Source organism: Calliphora vicina, chromosome 1 (assembly GCF_958450345.1).
Source record: "Calliphora vicina chromosome 1, idCalVici1.1, whole genome shotgun sequence".
In the NCBI taxonomy this organism is placed as follows: domain Eukaryota; kingdom Metazoa; phylum Arthropoda; class Insecta; order Diptera; family Calliphoridae; genus Calliphora; species Calliphora vicina.
The window spans coordinates 15,189,821-15,217,385 of record NC_088780.1 but is presented as its reverse complement, the minus strand read 5'-3'; the positions used below and the strand labels follow the sequence as shown (position 1 = coordinate 15,217,385).

The 27,565-nt window shown below is 28.4% G+C and overlaps 1 protein-coding gene across 1 annotated transcript in view; it reads right to left on the bottom strand.

Annotated features, from left to right (window-relative positions):
* LOC135964177 (hemicentin-2-like) overlaps positions 1 to 27,565 on the bottom strand; it is a 291,111-nt gene that overhangs the window by 47,419 nt on the left and 216,127 nt on the right. Inside the window, exons 3-8 of the mRNA XM_065516291.1 lie at positions 24,467 to 24,710; positions 5,849 to 5,992; positions 4,700 to 4,894; positions 2,319 to 2,467; positions 1,976 to 2,087; positions 1,027 to 1,147 (exon numbers count right to left, since the gene is read on the bottom strand). Of these exons, the coding sequence (XP_065372363.1) occupies positions 1,027 to 1,147; positions 1,976 to 2,087; positions 2,319 to 2,467; positions 4,700 to 4,894; positions 5,849 to 5,992; positions 24,467 to 24,710 (965 nt within the window). The remainder of the gene's footprint in view (positions 1 to 1,026; positions 1,148 to 1,975; positions 2,088 to 2,318; positions 2,468 to 4,699; positions 4,895 to 5,848; positions 5,993 to 24,466; positions 24,711 to 27,565) is intronic.

Here is a 27,565-nt window from a genome sequence, read left to right as displayed (position 1 = left end):
CTACAAAATAAGCAGTTAAATTGCACAGTGGTACGGTAAAAAATTAATGGTAAGAGCTTAACATTTCCAAAAAAAAAAAATTAAAAAAAAAAATCAATATGGTGTTTTTGCTTTAAATTTCCAAAATAATGTCTGTTCTTTTATACTAATTTTACACTAAATATGTTCAGTTTGGTGTTTAATTTTAACAATAGGAAATTGTCAAAATCAGTCATTAAAAGAATTTGATTGGTGGCGTATGATTAATATTAATTATGGAGTATTTAACAAAAAACACCATAACTTCTAAACTATAACAGGTATTGGCAAATTTCAGAAAAATATTTAAATCTAACAAAACAACATAAATTATAAAAAGGATAACCCAACACTAGAGATTTAAAAGAAGTCTTTCAGAGCTCATCAATATGATTTTATTTGGAACTAAATACTAAATATCTTCAACATTGATTTTAAATTGTAAATTCTTTGCATATTTTTAATGAATGTGGTATAAAGTTATTACTGGCCATTTGACTAACTCTTTCTCTACTCTAAAAAAATAACCACAAATTTTTTCCTATAAAACTTTAACTTGTAATTTTTTCTGTTATTATTTTTTTTTGTAGAAAAAAACGTGTTTTCAATCTACAAATGTAAAATAACAAAGTTTTGTTTTTTTTCTTCTTCAATAAAACACGCTAAAAAAACACAAACAACACCAACGTCCAACAAACTTTTAATGGAAACGTTATAATCTACACTACCGATAAATGGATTTCTTCTTTATTTTTCAGTTACATATTTTTTTTATCCAATTTGTTATTGTTTTTTCTATGTCTTTACATTGGCAGCCAAAGGCGATCACGTTTATTATTTATGGAATTATTAAAGAGAAAAAAAAGAATAAAAATAACGGGAAACTTTCAATATTTTTCAAATTAAATTGAAAGGCAAGAAATGAGTTGCATACAAACTTTATCACATAAATACTGGTGTGAGGGAATATTATTATTATTTTTTATTAATAAATTACAAATAACTTACCGTTGCACCCATTTAAAGGAAGGCATAGGATTACCATCGGCCACGCACTCAAATGCCGCAGGACTAAATAAGGGAGCTGTGGTAAGGCGATCGGGACCAGCCGAGAGGATTTTAGGGGGGTCTGTAAATTAAAAAAAAGAGAGAACATATTTTTAAGATTTTCTTTCTGGAGAATGTGTTGTTCTAAAGAAAAATGTGTTGGCGACAAAATTTTCCACAAGAAAAATTGTGTTTGGGCGACAACAACATTTTCTATAGAAAAAATTGTGTTTGGGCGTCAACAATATTTTCAATAGAAAAAATTGTGTTTGGGCGACAACAATATTTTCTATAGAAAAAATTGTGTTTGGGCGACAACAATATTTTCTATAGAAAAAATTGTGTTTGGGCGACAAAAATATTTTCTATTGAAAAAAATTGTGTTGGCGACAACAATGTTTTCTATTGAAAAAAATTGTGTTGGCGACAACAATGTTTTCTATTGAAAAAAATTGTGTTGGCGACAACAATGTTTTCTATTGAAAAAAATTGTGTTGGCGACAACAATGTTTTCTATTGAAAAAAATTGTGTTGGCGACAACAATGTTTTCTATTGAAAAAAATTGTGTTGGCGACAACAATGTTTTCTATTGAAAAAAATTGTGTTGGCGACAACAATATTTTCTATAGAAAAAATTGTGTTGGCGACAACAATATTTTCTATAGAAAAAATTGTGTTGGCGACAACAATATTTTCTATAGAAAAAATTGTGTTGGCGACAACAATATTTTCTATAGAAAAAATTGCGTTGGCGACAACAATATTTTCTATAGAAAAAATTGTGTTGGCGACAACATTTTCTATAGACAATTTTTCTATTTTCCAAGTTTTCAATTAAATTCACTTCATTGGTTATAATTCTTTAAAAATGTGTCAAATATTTAAAAAAAACACCAAAAATTAACTTACATTTAACATCCAATTGCACTGATAGCTGCTCCGAGGTGCCTACAGAGTTTTGAGCTTGACAGGTATAAAGACCAGCATCACGTCGGCCAACTGGGCGTAATTGTAGAGTTTCCTAAAAAGACACACACACACACAGGACAATAAAATATGATTAAAATGCAGCAGCAACAACATAAAAATATTCTCATATTGAGCAAATTTAAATAAGAGAAAAAAAAAAACAAACTATAAAACTTTGTTTGGCAAAGTTACAAGATAAAAAAAAGCGGATTTTATAAATAAATCCTGTTACACTGTTATCAACAATATTATTGTTGTTTTTGTTGCTTAACGTTAAACTTACCTGTAGACTGGCAATTTCTGAACGTCCTGCTCGACGCCAGACAATGCTCGCTGGTGGATTGGCATCCGCCACACAGCGTAATATCAGTGCATCTTTATCCTCTTCCAAGTCGATTTCCGGTGAGCCAATTAGACGTATTGTTGGTGCGTCTGCATTTTAAAATAAAGCCAAGTAAAAGTAAGAAGATGGAGAGAGAGAGAAAGAGAAGAAAAAAACACATGAAGATGAATGATTTTGTATGTAGCAAGTTTTAAAAGCATATTGAAGGAAAATTGCAGTTAATTTAATTGATTTAGCACAAAACTGGCAACAGCCAAAACAGAAAACACAAAACAACTATACAAAACTATAAATATTGTGTGTTTGTATATACGTATATACGCTTAAGGATAAGGTCTTGTCTGGATTTTAACTTCCTCTTGCTGGTCCTCTATACCCCTGTGCTTTCCTGTGCCATTTTTTGTATTTAAGCCCCGGCTGTAACGGATTTTTGTAAAATTTTGACTTGTTGCCAAATTGAATTTTTTGGCTCAGCGACGAAGGAGTTATTATAGTTTGCAAATGATTCTATGGCTAGAACTCAGTCACTCAAATTTTAACATAGACAATTGGTCTGTTGTGATGGTCGGTTTGTCTGTTCGTCTTGCTGTTTGTTAAAATATCAATAGGAATAAAATTATATTTTGTGTGTGGCGGATGAGTTGTTTGCCTTTTTTTTTACCTTTTTGTTATAAATATTAAATTTAATTTAATTTGCATTTGTGTGCCTTTGGGTTAGGGAAATAGAGGTAATCAAATTTGCTAAATTAGTTTTGAATTGTTAAATGGCAACTAACAAATTACAGTGTGGGTTGAAATTATGCGAGCAGGGATCATTATTTACATACAAACTGTTGGGGACAGACTTCTCTATAGAAAAATAAGTTTGGCAAAAATGTTTTTATAGAAAAATATGTTTGGGACAAATTTTTCTTTTGGAAAAATAAGTTTGGGAAATAGTTTTCTATAGAAAAATAAGTTTGGGACAAATCTTTCTATAGAAAAATATTTTTTTCCATAGAAGAAATGTTTGGGACAAATTTTTCTGTAGAAAAAATGTTTGGGAAAAAGTTTTCTATAGAAAAAAATGTTTGGGAAAAAGTTTTCTATAGAAAAATATGTTCGCGATAAAGTTTTCTATAGAAAAATATGTTTGGCACAAAGTTTTCTATAGAAAAATATGTTTGGCACAAAGTTTTCTATAGAAAAATATGTTTGGCACAAAGTTTTCTATAGAAAAATATTATTGGGACAAAGTTTTCAATAGAAAAATATGTTTGGGACAAATTTTTCTATAGAAAAATATGTTTGGGACAAAGTTTTCTATAGAAAAATATGTTTTTGGACAAAGTTTTCTATAGAAAAATATGTTTTTGGACAAAGTTTTCTATAGCAAAATATGTTTTTGGACAAAGTTTTCTATAGAAAAATATGTTTTTGGACAAAGTTTTCTATAGAAAAATATGTTCGGGATAAAGTTTTCTATAGAAAAATATGTTTGGGACAAAGTTTTCAATAGAAAAATATGTTTGGGACAAAGTTTTCTATAGAAAAATAAGTTTGGGACAAAGTTTTCAATAGAAAAATATGTTTGGGACAAAGTTTTCTCTTGAAAAATAAGTTTGGGGCAAGATTTTCTATAGAAAAATATGTTTGGGACAAATTTTTCTGTAGAAAAATATGTTTGGGACAAATTTTTCTATAGAAAAAAATGTTTGGGACAAAGTTTTCTATAGGAAAATATGTTTGGGACAAAGTTTTCTATAGAAAAATATTATTGGGACAAAGTTTTCAATAGAAAAATATGTTTGGGACAAAGTTTTCAATAGAAAAATATGTTTGGGACAAAGTTTTCTATAGAAAAATATTATTGGGACAAAGTTTTCAATAGAAAAATATGTTTGGGACAAAGTTTTCCATAGAAAAATATGTTTGGGACAAAGTTTTGTATAGAAAAATATGTTTGGGACAAAGTTTTCTATAGAAAAATATGTTTGGGACATAGTTTTCTATAGAAAAATATGTTTGGGACATAGTTTTCTATAGAAAAATATGTTTGGGACATAGTTTTCTATAGAAAAATATGTTTGGGACATAGTTTTCTATAGAAAAATATGTTTGGGACAAAGTTTTCTATAGAAAAATATGTTTGGGACAAAGTTTTCTATAGAAACATATGTTTGGAACAAAGTTTTTCTAAAGAAAAATAAGTTTGGCATAAAGTTTTCTATAGAAAACTGTGTTGGGGTTAAAATTTCTTTTAATTTCTCAATTTCATCTGAGCTCTTGCTTTTTTAACACGTTTGCTATTACTTAAAACAAAAAAATTTACAATTTCTTACATTTAACATCTAATCTGGCTTCCACTGGCACCGTTTTAGCCGTATACGATTCATGATAAGCCAAACAGCGTAAAATATCACCATGTCTCTCACGCATTGCTGTCAATTGTACCACTGAGGTGGCCGACCAAGTACGTGGATTATCTGGTTCGGTGGCATTTGTTTGCGGATGAATGGGTTCAATTTCTTGGTCACCTAAAAGAAGGAGAAAAAAATACAATAACATTTTATACAGGAGTTTAGAGTGGAGCATGAAAATGGCAATTGTGTATTTATAGTAATAATATAATAAATGAAGTAGTAGTAGTCTTATAAGGGTAATAGAGTAAAAATGCAATTTAAAATGGTAAGTAGGTATATGATAAGGTGAGAGAGAAGGAGGAGTGATAGGTATGGAACGAATTGCAATTCGAGCTATTTGAAGCTACAAGGACTTGGGCATAATTAAATGGCTGGGGAATAAATTAATACGGGTGTATTAAAGAAAATTATATGTTAGCATTTGTTTGTTATATTAAATTTAAAACTAAATGGGCGTTTTAAAGAATTTTAATAACTTTTTTAAACTGGAAATGTTTTATGTAATATGAGCTTGTATTACATTACATGGGTGATATTTTGCTTACTAAAATTCATTTAATTAAATATAATAACAATTTCAGCCAAAGTTTCTATCAGTTTAGGATATTTTAAAGATTTTATATTTTTCATGTTGAAGGCGTATGATTAATATTAATTATGGGTACTTTTGGAAAAGTTGTTATAACTTGTAAAATTGAGGGAATATTTCAATGAATTCAATGAAATTCAATGAAAACAAAACAGTTATATGAAATTTTAGTAAAACAGTTTAGAACTTGTTAATTTTCTATAAGAAAATTAAGCTGGAATATGATATTTTTTTTTAGAATTTTTGTTTAACAATTTTTTTTCATACTGTAGGGTACGACGAACAATTTTCAAGTTTCTAGTGCATGGAAAATTACATGTTTTAACATAAAACAATTACAGATAATCATACAACTTGAATGCACATTTCCAGGAAATAAAAGACAAACTAAAGTGAAAATAATAGAAGCTAAAACTTAAAGACAAGAAGGAAAAATATACATTGTTTAAAGAACAAGTAAAACTGCAGCAAATACTTACCAAGAAACCACTTAAGTGTGGCAGGTGGATTACCATAGTGGGAGACACATTTTACGGTGGCCAAAGAGCCCGAGTCCACAGTAATATTATGGCCGGGAGGTACATGGGCACCTTCATATTCCAAACGGGGACGTTGGGGAGCCACTAGAAAATTAGAAAAGACAAAAAAAAAATAGAAAACAAGAATATTCATTAGTGGTTGCAGTTTAAAGTTAAACAAGAGAAAAATTACAATAAATAATGTTATTCTAGCTACATAATGTAAACGAGTACAAGGAGCTGTATTATTATCATTATTTTTCTTAAGAAACTGAGCTGAGCTGAATTGTATAAGTATGCGTTGCATTTATAAGTATAGAAATGTGTTTGTGTATTAAAATTGATGTCATGCATTTCCTGTTTCCTACGGACGTGCGTTCTACAACATAAATATTATTTCAGTTGATTCCATATAATTTTTATCCTTAGCTTTCTCTTTTTGTCTTTCTATGCCACCTCATTTTTTTTTAGAGAATTTAATTTTGTTCAAGCTAAGTTTTCTTAGAATCTCGAACATTTGCAGGGATTTGTAGTTGACAGAACAGCATTTTTGGGGTGGCCTTGGATTCAACTTTAACATTTGGATTTAGAATGTGGCAACAATTTTGGTTTTAGTGGTTTCTGTTATGCATTCTAATTAAACTAAAGCAGATGAAGCAAATATAATACGCATGTGACTTCTGATGCTAAAAAAGAAACAGGCCTTAGGTAACAAATTTGTAAAAAGGAGGCCTTATAAGTTAAATTTCAAGATGTGAAAAGTCATTAGAAGAATTTAGCTGCTTCGTTAAATCTCAACTTCTTGGAGAATTTTGTATATAGTAACAGAAAGAAGCTGACATAGTTAAGTTAATTTATTTAATTGGCTTTGCTTATATAAATAGAATCAAAATAATTTTCTTTAAAATACCTAATTTTTATATAAACTTTCCCTTTAAGGTGAATTCATTTATACAAGAATATGAAAAAGCATAATTATGTTAATTAATTTATATAAATATATTTGTGCTCTAACTAAATTCTTAAAATTTATTCAAATATTCCTGCATCTTTAGCAGTTATTGCCAGTTTTGTAAAATTCAACATAATTAAATATTAATCATACGCCACATATATGAAAAATATTAATTGTTTATTTTACTGCAGAATAAAGCAGATTTCTGCTAAAGTGTTCATATATTTTAATAAGAAAGAGATTAAGTAAAAGTCTGAATGATTTTTTTATGCTAAAATGTAAATTTTTAACTGTCTGTCTAATTTCCAAAGTTAAGTATGCTATTTTTTTTCCATTACCCCACTCCATCTTATACGAATTGTTGAAGTAGTTGTTTTCCCATGTAGGTTGCACTGTTTCCCATGTAGGTTGCACTGTTCTTCCTAATTATTGGAGTATCGTGCGTCTCCATATACGATGTTGCTATTAAATCCATTGTTATTGTTTGTATCAGTTTAAATGGTTGTTGTTCCAGCTAAGTAGATGATTGGTCTGCTCTAGCGGGTCTTCGGATACATGTATGATGTTGCCATAAGGATTCAATTGATTGTTATTATTGCCTTGTGTCAGTTTCGTTAATCGGTTGTTGATCCAGCTAAGTAGATGATTGGTCTTCTGCAGCTGGTCTAGGATAATGGTGCTGCCATCTGTCGTTGCCTAGAAACAACGCCCTCTGTGTATTTGGTGTAGTGGTGGGGAACCTTGCTGATCTTTGATTCCTACCTTTTTCTCCCAGGGGGTGGCGGGCTGCCTGACTTTTTCCTCTAGTATGCTATAATACTTTTTATTTGTGCAGTTTATTTGGTACTACGGCAGGAATTCATTTCCAAACCTACCTAGACATACGTTTCATTGGGTTTATTACTTAAAAATGAGGGATTTACATTACTTGGCTTATCCTTTGAACCCGGTTTTTGTTATTAATAACTTGTATGCCATTTTGAAGGGTACATATCTGTCATTTATTGTCACTTAGTTATTGAATATTATATTGGAAACAACAGAATTTTGTACCAACAAAGCGCCATATGCGGGAAGTTTTGCTTTACTTCTATAATTTTTAAAAAAAAAATGCCGCTGAAGCATGAGACATGGTTTGTTCGGTTCAGAAGTGGCGACATGGTTTGTTCGGTTCAGAAGTGGTTAACCAAAAAAGTTAGAAGACCAAGAATTGGAGGCATTATTCCATAAAGATTGTTGCAAAACTCATTAGGATTTCATCCTGCAGCTGGATTCATCCAAAAGCTGGAAAATTGGATACCATATGAATTGAAGGCGAGATACATTGAAAGACCATTTTGCATGTCCGAAATGATGCTTGAACGCTACAGAGGAAAATAATTTTTGCAACGAATCATTACTTGCGATAAAAAATGGATCCATTAAGATACCCAAAGCGTAAAAAATCAAATGTGAAGTCCGGCCAATCGGTCAAATGTCCATGGCGCTAAGGCAATTTATGTATTTTGGTTGTTGCAATCTGACTAGACCATCACAAGGAACCTGTACCTAATGCAACTGATTCGTTTGAATCGTTTGGTCACATGTTAAAAACTATTCATAATGAATTGGTTGGGAAGTTTCTCTTCACCCGACATAGTCCAGACCTTCGCCAGTTGGACTACTATTTGTTTCAATCAATGAAGAACACTTTCTCTGGGATTCGTTTTTGGCCTCAAAAGATGAGCAGAAAGATGGGAAAAGGTCACAGCTAATAATGGCCAATACATTGAATAAATTTCAAAATAAAACTCAAAAATCACCCAATAATTATCGTCACGATAAAAAATAGCCAGGGAAAATGGTGCTAAAAGTTTTAGAAATTTAAGTGAAATTTATTCAAGTGTTTTCCCATTTTTTTTAACAAATCACCTTAAAAACAAAACTTAATACAATATTATTATTAATTTGGAACATATACTAGCATTTATGGTGAATTTTTTATACAAAAATATCAACAAGCTTCATTATTTAAATTGAGTTTTATAAATATGTTTGTGCTCTATTAAACTTCATTCATGATGCTAAAATATTCCTACAACTTTACAAGTTATTGCAATTTTTTCAAAAATACTCCTATTAAATATTAATCATACGCCACCTATATGAAAAATAAGAATAAAGCAGATTGCTGCTAAAGCTTCTATGTCTAAAAATATTAAACATTTTTAAAGAATTTTTTATTTTAATCTGCCAATTTCTGGTATTCTATGACTTAATGACTATTCAACATGATAAAATTTGTTGCAATCTTCTTACAACTTTATAAGTTACAACAATTTTTGCAAAGATATCACAGAAATTTAGCACAGGAAACTCATTAATTTATTCTAAAATATTTTTTGAGGCGAGATATTTGAAAAGTGACGTTGTGTGGTTTTCCACACATATGTGATTGCTGTGTTTTTGATGGTAAATCATGATTTTGAATACAAAAAAAAATAGATAGCAAAATTATTTTTTTTTAGTTTTTTACTTAAAATACATACCGTATGTGTGGAAAACAACACACAAGGGTAAACAACGTAATTTTTTTGAGGGTAAACTTAGGGGAAAATGAGATTAAAGTATCACAAAGTCTGCTGTCAGGCCAGCTGGTTTTGTTCAGTTCCATAAATAGCTCAGTCTTTCTATCTTGTGCAGGCATATTGCTCATTGTACATGTTAAATGATCCTTAAGAATTTATGAACATAACACCAACCACTCTCAGACTCTTTTGTTTTCTAGAATCTAAGCCGATTTACAAATCATACACTTAATTTATGGCCCTTAATTGGCACTTGTACTAAAACCCATTTACAAACTGTTTATCTGTTTCTAAAAATGCCGTTAGTCATCCTGGCAGATGAAGGCTTTTCCAATGAATACCTTTGCAAAAACAGGAATAAGTAAGATGACAGTGTTTGTGATGCCCTGTATGGGAGTTTTGTAAAACTTACGAGAGTTAGAGTAACGGAGAAATAAAAATCGTAATCAGTATAAATGTCTTCAAGTTAATTGCATGTAGCAGTTACTTTTTAAATCCACAACTACTTTTACACACACCCTTTTGCTACACCAACACACCTGTATACCATCTTCATTAAACTAATACTGGTACAGACATACACACACCCCATCACTTGTATACATATATGTATGTGTATGATTGTAATCCTTTAGTGGGGTTTCTGTGGTCAAATAAGCTTTTTTGTATTGCTGTTGTTTTTGTTGTTACATATCTAATACTATAATTTTCTATCTGGTTTCTAGCACAAACACACACTCTCACTCTGATTATGGCTTTTCTTGAGTTTAGAGCAACTAATGCTTGCAAACAATTGCTACAGCAGCTAAAGTTTTGTTGAAAGATGAGTGAGTGAGCAAACGAAACGCACGTATTAGTATGTGTCTGTGTGTGTTTGTATTTAGTGTTTCCTGAAATACATTTTTAACTTGCAAGAAATCTTGCACAACAATATGAGTGTCTGATTACCTGTGGTGTTTTGTATGGGGAACAGTGGGGCTAATTGGTTATAAGCAACGGCAAGGATCGACACAAAAAAAGACTAGAAGACTAGAAGGCTTTGTATCTAAACTCATTATACCCTACACCACCATAGTTGGGAGTGTATAATGCGTTTGTGCAGATGTTTGTAACACCCAAAAATATTAGTCTAACACCCACTTTAAAGTATACCGATCGACTTAGAATCACTATCTGAGTTGATTAAACGATGTCCGTCCGTCGGTCTGGCTGGGTGGCTGGTCGGCTGGCTGTCCATGTAAACCTTGTGCGCAGAGTACAGGACGCAATTTTGAAGTTATTTCGATAAAATTTTGTACGTATTATTTTTTTCGCCCATGGAGCCAAGCCTATTGAAACTGGCTGAAATCGGTCCATTATTTCACCTAGCCCCCATACAAATGTCCTCCCGAAATTGGACTTTATCGGTTATAAATGTTTAATTTATATATGTATCTCCACAAATTCCGCTCCAAATAAGTTTTATATATACAAAATTCATGTCACCAAATTTTGTTACGATCGGTCCATAATTAGTCATAGCTCCCATATAGACCCGCTTCCGAAAATCACTTTAACGTGCATAAATCGCTTAAAAATTTTGGTATACACACAAAATTATAGACATAAATCACACGACGTAATTTCATGATGATCGGTCCATAATTGGTCATAGCTCCCATATAACCCCCACTTCCGAAAATCACTCAAAAATATAAATTATTGAAATTTTAAAAGAAACATTTTTTTGCTGTTTTACTTAGTGTAGAGTATTATATGGTCGGGCTTGATCGACCATACTTTCTTACTTGTTTTAAACATGCAAAATGGTACAAAAATGTTCTAGTAAAACTCTTTTTAGTAAAATATATGAAAAATGTTTACGAAATCGGCCTTATTCTGAAGTAAAATAAACAATTACTTCATTTCATATACGTAGCGTATGAGAATAAATATCGAATCATAGAAATATATTAAAACTTTAGCAGAAATCTGATTTATTCTGAAGTAAAAAAAGCAATTATTCTTTTTCATATATGTGGCGTATGATTAATATTTAATTATAAGAATTTTTGCGAAGCTTGTTATAACTCGTAAAGTTGTTGGAATATTTGAACAAAATTTATGGATTTTAACAGAATGAACAGCAAGTCATAAAATATATTAAAAATTTTGCAGAAATCTGCTTTATTCTGGAGTAAAATAAAGAATTATTATTATAAGAATTTTAGCAAGGCTCGTTTTAACTCGTAAGGTTGGAGGAATATTAAGGAGTGAGATCGAAAAATTCTTAACATACATATATGTTTATAAAAAAGAAACCACTAAACTTACAGCTTTAATTTTTTTTTTATTTGATTGAAATTATTATTACAATTTACAAAAAAAATTATTTTTATAGTTTTAATCACTAGTGATGAAATTTTGAACCTTTTTCGGAAACCCTTCCATTAACGTTTTTATAGTGCTTTCTGTCACTTTGCTCGAACATGTAGTCCATCTCCGTTTAAAATCTACCACACTTTTGGACACCTTTTTTGTACTCTTCAATTCTCTTTTAACAAGAGCCCAATATCTCTCCACTGGCCTTAGCTCCGGGCAGTTTGGAGGATTTGCCTCTCTTGGTACAAATACCACATTATTGTTCTTGTACCACTCAAGGGCTTGTTTGCCATAGTGACAGGATGCCAAGTCAGGCCAAAAATAAGTGGACACATTATGAAGTCTTATGAATGGAAGCAGCCTTTTTTGTAAACATTCCTTGATGTAAATTTCGGTATTTATAGAGCCCGTTGTAACAAATGAGTGGCTTCTTTTGCCGCAACTGCATATTGCTTGCCATACCAAGAACTTTCTGGGAAATTTTGTCTGCTTTTGGGTCCTAAACTTTTCTTCAACATTCCCTCGAGCATCAGCAACATAAAATTTTTGACCTGGAAGTTGCGAAAAATCTGCCAGAACATACGTTTCGTCATCCATTATGCAGCAAGAATATTTTTTTATAAAACTTGACTTCAATTTCCGTGCTCTGTTTTTGGCCTCTAAATTTTTAGTAGCGTTCCTGTCAGGAACTTTTTGAGCCTTGTATGTTTTTAAACCTGCATTAGCTTTAACTTTTCGTACCAAATAGTCCGAGCACTGAGCTAACCGGGCTGCTTTCCTACCGGATGTGTTGGGAGCTCTTTTGAAAATGCGTTCTATTTTTTTGGCTTTAGAAACATCATGTGGACCATTCCTTCTACCTGAACCAGGTTTTCTATCAACTGACAAGTTCTCCCGGTACTGTTTAATAACATTGGAAACAGTTTGACGGCAGACCTTTGTATGCTTGGCCAACTTTTTGTAAGACCAAGTTGGGTTTTGTTGAAAATATTTAATAATTTCAGTACGCACTTTTTTCTGGTCACTCATTTTAATCAGATTAACAAAAAAATTAATATAATTGACATTACACATAATAACTGACATGTTTTTCAAAGGTAACTTGATCAAAAAAAAATTCAAATAATACTTGGGTTAAAAAATGTAATGAAAAACGTGTGTTAAGAATTTTTCGATCTCACTCCTTAGATTTGTTTTATGAATTTGAATGGAATAAACATCAAGTCATTGAAATATATTAAAATTTTATTCAAAATCAGCTTTATTAAGAAGCAAAACAAACAATTACCTCTTTTTATATAGGTGGCGTATGATTAATATTTAATTAAGGAGAATTTTTGCAAAGCTTGTTATAATTCGTAAAGTTGTAGGAATATTTGAAAACATTTTATGAATTTGAATAGATTAAATAACAAATCATAGAAATATAGTAAAACCTTAGCAGAAATCTGCTTTATTCTAAAGTAAAATAAACAATTACTACTTTTCATGTACGAGGCGTATGATTAATATTTAATTAGGAGAATTTTTGCAAAGCTTGTTATAATTCGTAAAGTTGTAGGAATATTTTATGAATTTGAATAGAATAAACATTACCGGTATTTACAATATAGAGTACTTGGCCTTGTGATGTAGTAAAAATAGCACATTAACACAAATTAAAAACAAAATACATTAGAAATAGTAATGTTTGTCAATAAATAGCTCTTCTGCTTTTTTTTTACTGGGCCAAGAGCTCCACATCATGAATAACGCTATGAAGTCATGAAAATATATTAAAATTTTAGCAGAAATCAGCTTTATTCAGAAGCAAAACAAACAATTACTTCTTCTTATATATGTGGCGTATGATTAATATTTAATTAAGGAGAATTTTTGCAAAGCTTGTTATAATTCGTAAAGTTGTATGAATATTTGAACAAATTTTATGAAATTAAATAGATTAAACAACAAATCATAGAAATATAGTAAAACCTTAGCAGAAATCTGCTTTATTCTGAAGTAAAATAAACAATTACTTCTTTTCATATACGTGTCGTATGATTAATATTTAATTAAGGAGAATTTTTGCAAATCTTGTTATAACTCGTAAAGTTGTAGGAATATTTGAAAGAATTTTATGAATTTGAATAGAATAAACATTAGCGGTATTTACAATGTAGAGTACTTGGCCTGGTAATGTAGTAAAAAGATCACATTAGCACAAATTAAAAACAAAATACATTAGAAATAGCAATGTTTGTCAATAAATAGCTCTTCTGCTTTTTTTTTACTGGGCCAAGTGCTCCACATCATGAATAACGCTATTAAGTCATGAAAATATATTAAAATTTTAGCAGAAATCAGCTTTATTCAGGAGCAAAACAAACAATTACTTCTGTTTATATAGGTGGCGTATGATTAATATTTAATTAAGGAGAATTTTTGCAAAGCTTGTTATAATTCGTAAAGTTGTAGGAAGATTTGAAAACATTTTATGAATTTGAATATATTAAACAACAAATCATAGAAATATAGTAAAACCTTAGCAGAAATCTGCTTTATTCTAAAGTAAAAAACACAATTACTACTTTTCATGTACGAGGCGTATGATTAATATATAATTATAAGTATTTTTGCAAAAATGTTATGATTTTAAATCGAATACATAGCAGATCGTTAAAATTAATTAAAATAGACAATAATTTTTATATTATTCTATTGAAAATATCTTCATAAATGCAACTAAAGTAAAATTCACAATGAATGAAAATTTGTTACTAAACTAAAGCAATATTTCTTAATATTTAGTATTGGTCCCGTTTTAAGATGTTTTAAAATGATTTAATTTAAAGAATTTTCATCTTTGAGGTATTTCAATTATTTGCTTGTACCTTTTATTAGGTGTATGACTTAAAAATGTGGGATTTACAATAGCTGGTGTAGCTTTTCAACTGGGGTTTTGTTTTTAATAACTGATATTTAATTTTGAAGCTAAACTTCTTTAATTAAAAAAAAGAAAAAAATACAGCTGAAGAATGCCGATTGCTCAGCGAAGCTTTTAGTGAATGTGTTCCATCAGTTTCAACTTGCGAGAAATGATTTGTGCTGTGGTGTGGAGAAGTGGTGATTTTGCACCGAAGACAAATATTGCCCAGGCCAGCCAAAACAGTTTGAAGACCAAGAATTGAAGGTCAAACTCAACAAGAGCTTGTAAGCAGCAATTTCAAAACGTTTGTAAGCATCAGTATTCAATAAAAAACAAGGAAATTGGATACCATAAGAATTGAAGCCGAGAGATTTTGAAAGATGATTTTGCATGTCTGAAATTCTGTTTGAATGCTATAAAAGAAAATGATTTCTGCATCGGATTATTAGTTGCAATGAAATGTGGAACCAATACGATAACCAGAGACTAAAAAGATCGTATCCCAGGAAAAAATATTTCGGATTTGGAAGCAATAAATATGATTACTGCATCTTCTACTGCTACATTAATTGCATCCTAAAATTATTGCCTTACAAAAATGATTTTGGAAGGCATACATTAAGCTATTCGCATAAGTGGTGAAAAACTTGGAAAAAATCAGCGCTTCTTGTTAGGCAATCAGTGGGTCTGTAAGATTTTATTGCTTCTCAGCAGCTTTAAAATCTATGTGCACAATTGTTTGCACATACATATTTAATTCGATGAAATCAGGTTAATTTTAAAGCTGTGAAATATGCTTATTTTGGATTCCTTATGCAGAGCCTCTACGCGAGGAATCCCATATAAAAATCATGTAATCTTTCATGCGAAGGTAGTTCTCTGTATTTGGAGGAATAAAGGGGGTCTTTTATGAGCTTCTGAAATATGACCAGGCCATCACAGGGAATCTGGGAAACGAAGGCAATTTATTCGTTTGAAGCGAACATTGATCAAAAAAAGCGCTGACCAATGAAACTGTAATATTCCTTCCTGAAAACACTCGGACACATTTTGCAATACCTGTTAAAAAGTATTTAGCAAGAAGTGGTTGGGAAGTTTTGTCTCAACCGCTTTATAGTCCAGACCGTGACCCGTCCAATAACTATTTTTTTCGATCGAAGGAGAAGAACCCTCTCTCTGGGATACGCTTCACTTTGGAACACAGTAACCGATATTGACTTGATTCGTTCTTGGCCTCCAAAGATGAACAGTTTTTTTTGGCTCGGAATCCAATTGTTGTCATAAATATGGGAAAAGGTGGCTAACAATGGCCAATACTTTGAATAAATTTATATTGTACAAATGTTTAAAAGTTTAAACTAAAAATTTTATAAAAATCTCGCATTTTTAAGTCCTACAACCAATAAAAAATTAATAAAATATTCTTCCTTAAATGCTTTCATTTAAAATATATTTATGTTTTCATAAACAATATAGTTTACATTGTGAATTGGCCTTTTTGCAGTATTTTAAATCATTTGCTTGCACATGTTAATACAATTTTTAATTGTTTCAAAACAATATTTATTTTTTGAAATTAATTTAGATTTTTGGTTAATTTTTCCATAGAGAAACTTAAAGTGGGATTTTATTTGACCCTCAGTTATATAAATTGATTTCTTTTCTATTCAATGACATTTAATTTATTCAAAGATTTGCTTGATTTTTTCGAAATACAGGCAAATCCCGGTATAACGAATCTCACTTTAACGAAAATCCGATATAACGTACAACCATATTTTTAACATTAACTACCTTATATAACGAACGTTTCAACCATTTTGTACTCGATATAACGAATGTTGAGAGAGAAAAAAACAAAAACATACGAACGATAAAATTTTTAACATTGATAATTATAACAAGCTATATAGAATGGCTCAAATAATCATCGATCTATAAAGAATGATTTGTATCCCATTGTGGAAAAGGCATTTAATTGTTGATTAGCAGAACAGAGGTAAAACACATTCAAGTTAAAAGAATTGCTTTAAAATCCAGAGCCCTAGAAATAAAAAAGGCTTTATAATGGTGGATTTCATGCAAGAATCAGCATACAATTATAGTTGAGCGCAATCTAACTCCTGGTGTTATTCTCATAGCGATATATTGTAAAATGATACCAGAAAACTTGTTTGTACACGCTAGAGAAACTAGTGCTCCAGGAAGAATGTTATCGAAGGATAGACTAACATTTTTGGTTAACGCTAATGAATGTGGAACAAAGATGATTTAATCTTTTCATTGCAAGGCAAATAAACGCCGCTCTTTTCGTAAAAAAGTGTTGTCGTAAATTATCTTCATTTAAATAATGGACATTTTTTAATTGTAGGATCAATTTTTGAACCGAAATCCCATTCAATGAGGGCTTTATTAATCCTTGGTAATGCCTCTCAAGTCAAGCTAATGTCACACTGCTTAAAATTTATTAAAAAAAAACATCTCGATATAACGAATTTTTCGATTTAACGAATGGGCCTGACAACATATCGTTCGTTATACAGGGATTTGCCTGTATAGCAAATTTTAGAAAATTATTCATAATTAATATTAATCATACGCCTAATGTATGAAAAATCTTATTTTTTATTTAGGCTTTGGTTTAAAGCTGAATAATCCTAAATTATGTTTTGTTTGTTAATAACACGATTTAGTAAATTAAAAAGGGCTATTCTATAGTTTAAGAAAATTATTGCAATTCTTCCAAAAACACATTTACTAAAGTCAAGGCTGAGAAGCGTCTTTATATTAGCTTTAATAGAACGCAGCATTCATGAGAAAGTCATTACCAAAGCATCAGTTATATATGTACCCTTTGAATGTTATTTAGAATGTCATTGTTTTTTCTTTTAGTGCTCGAAATTTCAACAAATAGATATCTATCAAAGCTTAGTTACTTATGGAATAAAAATATTTGGTAATTTTTATCCGTAGATATTGATTTGAAATTAATGTCAAGTTAGCTTTTAGGTACATTTATCTGCTGGGTATTTTACACCGTAGATATCTATTTGTTGAAGTTACTGGCATAAGATTGTTAAGTTATCTATGAAGTTATCCCACTGTGCTGCGGTTGCATTACTGATGATACGTGTTTTTGTATATAAAAAGTAAGTATGTATATATGCAGGTAAAATGTATCTAGTATGTATGCGTATCTAAAATCAGCTCTTAACAAGAGTCTTAAAACCAACAAAATTGATAGAATGGAGTAGATTTGGCATCATCTGTTGTAGTTAGCAATGAATGTGTATTTAAAATGTTGTAAATGCAGTTTGTTGCATTAATGCTACAACGACTCAACATGTACTTATGTTTGCTGTAATATTTATTTTTCATTTATTGCGAGCTGCTGCAGCAAAAGGAAAAGTAATGACTGCTGTCATGGTATTTGCGGCTAGGATTACACTACATTTAGTATGAGATTTAGAAAATTAATTAAGGTTGGTTTTTGTCTTCACTCCACACACAACTCTTCTACACTTCCTATTCATTATTTTTTGCTTGATTTTTGTTAAAGCTAGAACAAGGTTTTTTTTTGTTGGTTTAGAAAAGAAACTGAAACCAAACGCAAAATAAAAGGAAAAAAATAAAGTAATTGTAAAGACTTTAGTTAAAGGTTTAAGCTTTAATAAAATTTTCTACAATATACTTTTGTATATATTTTTTTTTATTAACTTGATAACTTGCATGGCAAATATTCTGCCATTATTCTTGTTATAATCTTCTTTGTCTAACAATGACAAGCTGCTTAAAATTTCTACAAGTTTTTCAACTTGAATTTTGCGTATGCAACCATCACCATAACCATAGACACAACCCAGTAACCGCAACCAGCCAGCCATCCAGCCAACCAATCACCTTTTGTAAATCACATTCTCTGGAAGCTCAATTACTGCCTTGTAGTGTGCCCATCATCATCATCATCAGTTGCTGAAACTGGGCCAATGTCCTTGGTGTTACGAACAATAGTTTTTAGTTTTCATGTACGCAATAAATATTAACCCTTTGAAAGGTATTACAAATTTGTTAAGGGGAAAAATGTATGCAATCAAGAGATTTTAACAAACACAAGTTAAATTCTGCTAAAAAGTATTAAAATTTAAGTCATTGCTGCAATTTTTTTCCAGCATTATGTGAGTTCTTTGTGATTACTACTGCAATTCTACTTTTTAAATAGCTCTATTGAAAAATATAATCGTTTAATTGGTAATTATTTTTTGAGTTTGAAAACTATTTTTAATAAAACCTGAATTTCAGACATTATTTGTGCCTTCCACTTATATTACTTATACAGTTTTGAAATGTAGAATTTATCAGGTTTTTATAGCATTTTAAATATTTGAAATATCTTTCATACAACTTGAGTTATTTTGATTTTTGTAAAATAAGTCCTAATTAATATTAATCATACGCCACATACTAGATTTTTACACAATATTACTATTTCCAATGGTTGTTAGCATATATTATGTATTGTGGAGCCTTATAAATGCAAAAAAGGCTGCATATCATACAATATTATTATTACTATTTGAATTCCAGCTGTATTTCACACTTTTTTGCAATAAATTTTTCGAGAATTCATCGGCTTTTTTTGTAAACACTTGTGAAAATCTTCTGTTAAATTCGCTTTTTTGGAAAATATAAATTGAAAACTTTCCTAAAATTATTAAGTGGTTATGTAGTGTAGTTTTGCGATTGAACATTATTTTTTGTTAAAACTTGAATTTCTGCAAATACTTGTTTCTTAATTTTATGTTTTTTGTACAGCCATGAAAGACAAACTTTATTAGGGTTTCATTGCAATTTAAATCTTTCAAATATCTTTTATACAACTTGAGTTATTTTGATTTTTGTAAAATAAGTCTTAATTAATATTAATCATACGCAATAGGGTACAGATTATACAGCATTACTATTTGAATTCTAGCTTTTTTCCTTCAAGTTTCCAGAATTCTTTGGCTTATTTGTAAACACTTGTGCAAATCTTCTGTTAATTCCCCCTTTTGGAAAATATAATTGAAACCTTTCATAATATGATTAAGTGGTTGTATTCGTAGCGTATTTTATAACTTATAATTTTTCAGATTGAACAATATTTTTTATTAAAACTTGAATTTCTGATAAAGGTTGCACCTTCCTCTTTTGTTGTTTATACAAATTTGAAAGGCAGATTTTGTCAGGTTTTTATAGCAATTTAATTCTTTAAAATATCTCTTATACAACATGAGTAATTTTTATTTTTGTAAAATAATTTTTAATTAATATTAATCATACGCCTCAAGGTAATACTGTTTCCAATGGCTATTAGCATATTTTAAATATTGTACAGCCTTATAAATATGAAAGTCAATTTAACAAAAACCAAATTTTCTAAAAATTCTACCAATTAAGCAAAAATCTTACAATTAGGAACAATTTTACTGATGTTTTCCTTAAAATTTGTAAAGAATACACATTAAGTCATAAAAATATGTGAATACTTTAGCAGAAAACTGCTTCGTTATTAATTAAATTAAAAAATATTATTTTTCATATACTCGGCGTATGATTAATATTTAATTATGGATATTTTTGCAAAACTTACTATAGCTTGTACAGTTGTAGGAATATTTGCCAAAGTTTTATGAATTTAAATCGAATACACATCATGTCATAGACTTTAGTAAAAATAGAGCATAGCTGTAACTTGTGAATAAAATACTAAATATAAATATTTTTTATATTATTTTAGTTTTTGTTTCCAATTATAAATATTTATTTTCCAAATTATTTAATAGTTAAATAAAGTATTTGTCTAATTTATTAATAATATTTACAGTTAAATTTATCCATATTTATATCTTTTAAAACCAAAAAATTATAAATATAATCATTTTATATTAGTTTAATTAAATTATATTGATATTGTTTTAGAAAATAGTAAAATTTTATATATTAAAATAAAACAAAGTTGAATAAAATTTAAATTTATTTTATTTAGATACAAAAAAATCAACTAATTTCTTTGGAATATTTATTCAAACAAAACACAAAAAACTAAAATTATTCAAACAAAAAATGATTGAATAGAAATAATTCTAATAAAACTTTAGAAATATTTTTATTTCTCACAAATTTGAAACAAATAAATTTATTTTTCCAAAAATTACTGAATAGAAATAATTCTAATAAATGTTAAAGAATATTTTTATTTCACAATAATACTGATGTAAAATGTCTTCTGATTGCATTCTGAGTTGAAAAAGTTATTTTCAAAACGAATTACACATTTTTTTTCAGACCCTAATTCTCTGATATCTAATATTCTATTTTTAAAAACTACTACTTAATCATTGATTATCACTAGAATATGAACACAGATTTATGGTTTCAATTGGAGGTTTATTATTAATTTAAATTGTGAAGAACAAAATTCATGAATTATTTTTGAAAACTGTTTTTAAAGTAACTAGTTGTTCAAAATGATCGTCTGACATGGCATTCCTCCTAGGGCTATTTATCGTTGAATTATTTTTGAGCATTGTTTTTGTTTTCTCATAGAAAACGAAGGATCTTTATCATAATCATCGGATGAAACATCTTCATCGTCCGAGCTCATTTTCACACACAAACATTTTTTTTTATAAAACTGTTTAAAAATTTGTTGTTAAAATATTTGACTTTATTTTCACAAATAAAATTATTCAAAGAAAATTTCTATGAATAAAAGTATTCAAAATTTTTTTGTTGAATATTTAAATATTTTTCTTTTTTTTGGAGAAATAAAATTATTCAAAGAAAATTGCTTTGAATAAAATCTATCAACAAATTTTCGAATAAATAAAATAATATTTCATTTATAACTAGTTGAATAAACTAAATTAATATTTAATTTTTACTATAAAAATATAATTTGAAAATAATTACATGTTTTCATATTGATTAAAATATTTTAAAATCTATTCATTATATATTGAATAAAATACAACTTATTGTTACTAAAATACAAATAATATTAGTATAATTTTATGAATGTTTATTCAAAACTTTTCAGTATAATATATTTAATATCGTATTCTATTTAAATCAAATATTATTTATTGCTTTATATTCTAAATAGATATATATTAATTAGTATCCTATTTTGAATAATATAGAATGATTTCAATATAAATTTATTTTTTCAAATATAACTAAAATTCAAAAATAATTGAGTTTTTGGAAATATTTTGAATAAAAATATTCACAATTTACAGCTATGAAATAGAGTTACTTTTTAATACTATTGTATTAAAAATATCTTCATATTTGGAATTGTATAAAAAAAAGGAATTTTAATTATGAAAATCCTTTGTAGTAGCTCATTTATTTAATTATAGGTAATTGGTTTATGTTTTAAATATATTAGAGATATAAGCCTTGGCAAATATGTGCTTTATTCTAGCGAAAAATAAAAATTACTTTTTTCATATACATGGCGTATGATTAATATTTAATTAGGGGTATTTTTGGAAAAATGTATATAACTCGAAAAGTTTTAGGAATATTTGAAAAAAAATTTATGAATTTAAATAGAATACTCATACAGTCATAGGAATGAAGAAAAAGAGAGTTACTTTTTAATATTATTGTATTAAAAATATCTTCATAAATGGAAACGTATGCAAAAAAAAAAAAATAATTTTAATTATGAAAATCGTTTGTAGTAGCTCATTTATTTAATTATAGGTAATTGGTTTATGTTTTAAATATATTAAAAAATATAAGCCTTGGCAAAAATCTGCTTTATTCTAGCGAAAAATAAAAATTACTTTTTTCATAAACGTATGATTAATATTTAATTAGGGGTATTTTTGCAAAAATTTGCATAACTCGAAAAGTTGTAGGAATATTTGAAAAAAATTTATGAATTTAAATAGAATACTCATCCAGTCATAGAAATGAAGAAAAAGAGAGTTACTAAAATATTAATTTTAATTATCAAAATCCTTTGTAGTAACTCATTTATTTTATTATTTGTAATTGGTTTATGTTTTAAATATATTAGAAATATAAGCCTTGACAGAAATTTGCTTTATTCTAGAGATAAATAAAAATTATTTTTTTCATATACAAGGCGTATGATTAGTATTTAATTAGGGGTAGTTTTGCAAAAATTACTATAACTCGAAAAGTTTTAGGAATATTTGAACAAACTTTATGAATTTAAATAGAATACTCATCCAGTCATAGAAATGAGGAAAAATAGAGTTACTTTTTAATATTATTGTATTAAAAATATCTTCATAAATGGAATTGTATGCAAAAAAAAAGTAAAATATTAATTTTAATTATGAAAATCCTTTGTAGTAACTCATTTATTTGAATATAGGTAATTGGTTTATGTTTTAAATATATTAGAAATATTAGTCTTGCCAAAAATCTGCTTTATTCTGGAGAAAAATAAAAATGTCTTTTTTCATATACAAGACGTATGATTAATATTTAATTATGAGTACTTTTGCAAAAATTGCTATAACTCGAAAAGTTTTAGAAATATTGTAACACTTTAAAAATATTTGAATAGAGCACAAATAAATGAATTAAACTGATTTTTTTGTATATAAAAATTCACCATGAATGCAAAACTTTACACAAAATATAACAACATGTTGAGCAAAAATAAGAATTGAAGCAATATTTATTAAAATTTCCAACTTATGAAATATATTTTATTATGTTTTGTTTTTAAGATAATTTTCTTCAAATTTGAAAGAAGCACAAATCTATTTTTATTTTCTTCAAGTTTGTTTTTAAGATTATTTTTTTTTTAAATAATATAAACAAGCATCTTTATTTTGATCAAAACCTTTAGCTATATTTGTAGACCATTAAATTCCTTTTACATTTTTCAATTATTTTTAGAACGTAATGATGTTCAGAAATTTTATTAAAAATACTCATAATCAATATAGAAAAGTAATTGTTTATTTTACTTTAGAATGAAACAGAATTAATATCTTTAAGACAATTTAATAAATTAACTGGTTCGTGCTTTTTAAAATTTTGTTTGTGTAAGTAAAGCAACCTGGAATCTTTGTTTTCAATTGGAAATTGCAATTTCTAACCTATATTTGGCTTCTTGAAACTCAATTTCTTACAACTTTTTGAAGTTAATCAAAAAAAAAAAAATATTTTTTAAATTTCTTGAGATTGTGCCGATTTTTCCATACATAAACATAAAGTAGGTTATTATTTGAAATTTAGTTTTATAGCTTGAACTGTTTTCTATTCAAATACATAGAATTTATATAAAAACTCCATAAATCTCGGAAATATAGCAAATTTTATAAAAATAGCTATAATTAATATTAATCATACGCCATAGGTATGAAAAAAAAAATATTTTTTTTTATTTTACTTTACAATAAAGCCTAAGTCTCCTAAGCAATAAATAGCTTTCTTAAAAAGGTAGATTCAATAAATAAAATAGAGAAACTGTAATAACTGCTAGCTGTATTTTGAAATTTCTAATTAACAAGAAACTACAAATTTTAAATTTTTAAGGCTAATTTTAAAGATTTCAAGTTGTTATACTCAAGCTAATGCAAATTTCATTTGTGCTTTGTTTTGTTTCTTTCTTTTTTTTGTTGAGAATCTATTTTTCAAACTTCTTTGCTACAACTCGTATACCTTTAATGGCAGCACTAACGCTGATCGTAGCAACCATTAAAAGTGCCACGCACAAAGCTATTATATGTATATGACTGCTGTATCATACTTACCACGTACAACTAAGCGTACTGGTTGACTGGTTAAAGCATCCTGTGTTGTAAAATCACTGGCCGTCACCTGACATTCCCACAGGCCATCATCAAAATCCAATGTGGCCGAGCGTATCCACAAAGAACAATCTCCACCAATTTGCATTGGTGGTGGATGCAAATCTAAATGCAGGCCACCGCCATTCGACGACGATGAAGAGGGTCGTGCTGCCCATTCATATTTCTTGGCATAAATACCAACAGGCTGTAAATAGAGAAAATAAAAGGAAAATGTGAAAAAATATACTGTTTAGAGTTGTGTATGGCTGGGTTAGGTTTTTGGTAAAATTAGTATGTGTGTGTTAAGGATATTGAATGGAAAATTTTGCAGTGTGAAAGACTGGCTAAAAACTTTCTTTTGTTTAGAGGCTAAAATCATGTTTGAACCAGAAAAAAAAACTAGGGGAAAAAAGTGGCTTGCAAAAAAGTAAAACCTAAAGAGAAATGCGAGCCAAGTAATTAGTTTACGTACGTTTCTTTAGTTTATGCCTTTACATGTCCTATGGAGTAAATGTTTTGTTTGGCTGGGTAGGGGTTTTTCTGTTCTACAAAACTGATATGGCCGTATGTGGCATAGAGGTCATGTAGGTTTTATGTTGATTACTAAACTGTTTTCTATAGACTTTATACGTTGTTCTTTGGCATTTTGATATCATATTGTTTAGTGTCTGTGCATGCGTATAGTATGTGTTGTAAACGATAGAAAGATATTCTAATGCTGTAAGATAATATTGTAAATTTTTTGCTGAACTTTAGTTTGGTTTACATTTTTGGTTACTCTAATATTGCTAGCCTCTAGAGCTAAGTGACTAAGTTTTAAGAAAAAAAACTAATTGAAATTTTAGTTAAAAAATTTAATAAGGGTACTCATTTAAACGCTTAAGTTTCCCATTTGTGCAAATGGGCAAATTTGCGCGACATGTTTCATGAACCCACCTTTTCAATTTTGTGCAAGTTTATACAGAAAATTTATATTTGTCAAATAAAAATACATAAATTCAACAAAAGCTTTAATAATTTTTTTTCAAATTGTATAAATTTTAATTTTAAAATATTGAATGAAAGTTAAATCTTTGGAACAAACGGTGGTATACATAGTTTGGAGGACTTTGTTTATGCTCTAGCTGTTGGTTAATGTTTTCATACACAATGTCATTTAATACAATCATTCTGTTCCAAAGTTACACAATTTTCACATGCACAAAATTTTTATATTTTATTTGATTTTTATTTCTTATAAATAAAAGTAAACAAAAGCAGCTGATTCATCAAATGCACAATAAATTCAAGTTTGCGAGTCTAAATTGTCGCGCAAACTTATCGGAGTTGTGCAAACGAATTTCCATAAATTTTTTGACATTTCATTTGCGAGAGTGTAAAAATGCACAGATTGCACAGTTTGCGAGGCTTTTAAGCGTTTACATGAGGACCCTTAATGTTATATTTCTTTGTATATTTCTACTTTTGGAATTGGATTTGAAGCCACAATGAAAAAAACAACATTCAAAAAACACAAAACTTTAATCAAAATGTTGATATATTGCCTAGTTTTGTTCAAACTAGCTGTTTTATAGATTTTTTTAGTAATTTAATAATATAAATCATTTAAAATATAAATGATTTCTAGTACATATTTTTTAATTTTATGACTGGATATAAAATTCTAAAAATTAAAAAAAATATATATTTTTTCAACTTGAATTTCTAAAAATCTATGTTCTTCCGTCTCATATAATTTTAAAACCATTTGAAGGCATATTTTACTAGCTTTCAGTAGCACTTGAAATTTTAAAAATATCTCTTCTATTTCTTTAGTTATTTTATTTTTTGTAAAATAGGTCCGAATTAATATTAATCATACGCAATGTAGTACAATAGAAAATTTGTTGATTTTAAACGATTTTATAAAGTTTTCTTAATTTTGAAAAAATTCAGTCTTATAACTATTTGGGAGTTTTCATTGTTATGTTGAAACTGTTGCAAATGACTGGTAATCCGAGGCCTGTTTGTTTGAAAAAACTTTAATTATAAAATGTTTAGCAATTCATATTAAAAATTTATTGTTAAATTTTTTTTTTTAACTTGAGTTCCTAGAAAATTTTATTGTTTCCTCTCATAATTTTTCTAAATCCTCATAAAGCTTCTTTCATAAGGTTTCATTAGCATTTTAAGTCTTTAAAATATCTTTAATAGATCAAGATTTATTTAGTTTTTTTGTAAAATAAGCCTTAACTGAGTTAGAGGTACTAAAGTACTACGACCTACCCTAGAACCGTTTTTTCAAAATATCTCAAAATTTTGAGGGTGTTTCAAAATCTTTGAAAACGGTTTTAGTATGTGCTCACCTAGGCCTACAACCTCCATTAGGTGACTTTTCAAGTTCTGTCAAAAAGTGTCATTTTGTAGCAGAGTGTAATTGGCCCGATTTTGTAAATATTTTGTAAATATTAAATTTTTTTTTTTATTAAAATTTTAATTACTAACTGTTTTTGTACCATTCTCTCATATAATTTCTAAAGATACGAAAGATATGTTTTATGGGCTTTCATAAGCTTTTGAAATATTTAAAATATCTTTTATAGTACTAGAGTTATATGGTGTTTTGTAAAATCAGTCCTAATTAAAATCAATCATACGCCTCGTGATAAATTGTTAAATAATATTAATGATTATAAGCCTTAATTGGAATTTAGTTGGTATATGTTTAAAGTTTTTAAGATATTTTCATCGTATTTAAACAATATTGTTTTGAAAATATTTGTTAGGTTGCTCTTTCTTATGTTTAAACCTTTAATTTTGAGTAGCAAATTTAAGACTTCTATAGTATTTGTTTGCAATGCTAAAATCTTAATATGTTCTGGATCTCTAAAGGATTTATTAAAGAACATGAACATGTCTGCCTTATAGCAAACTTACTTTTTTATGAATTTCTAGGTTAGTTACATTATCTGCGAGTTGTTAAGTTTCCGCTAATTAATTTGCCACTTAAAAAATATAAGGTACACATGTATATATATGAGTGGATAGGGGATTTTGTCTAATTTTCAAAAATATTTATAA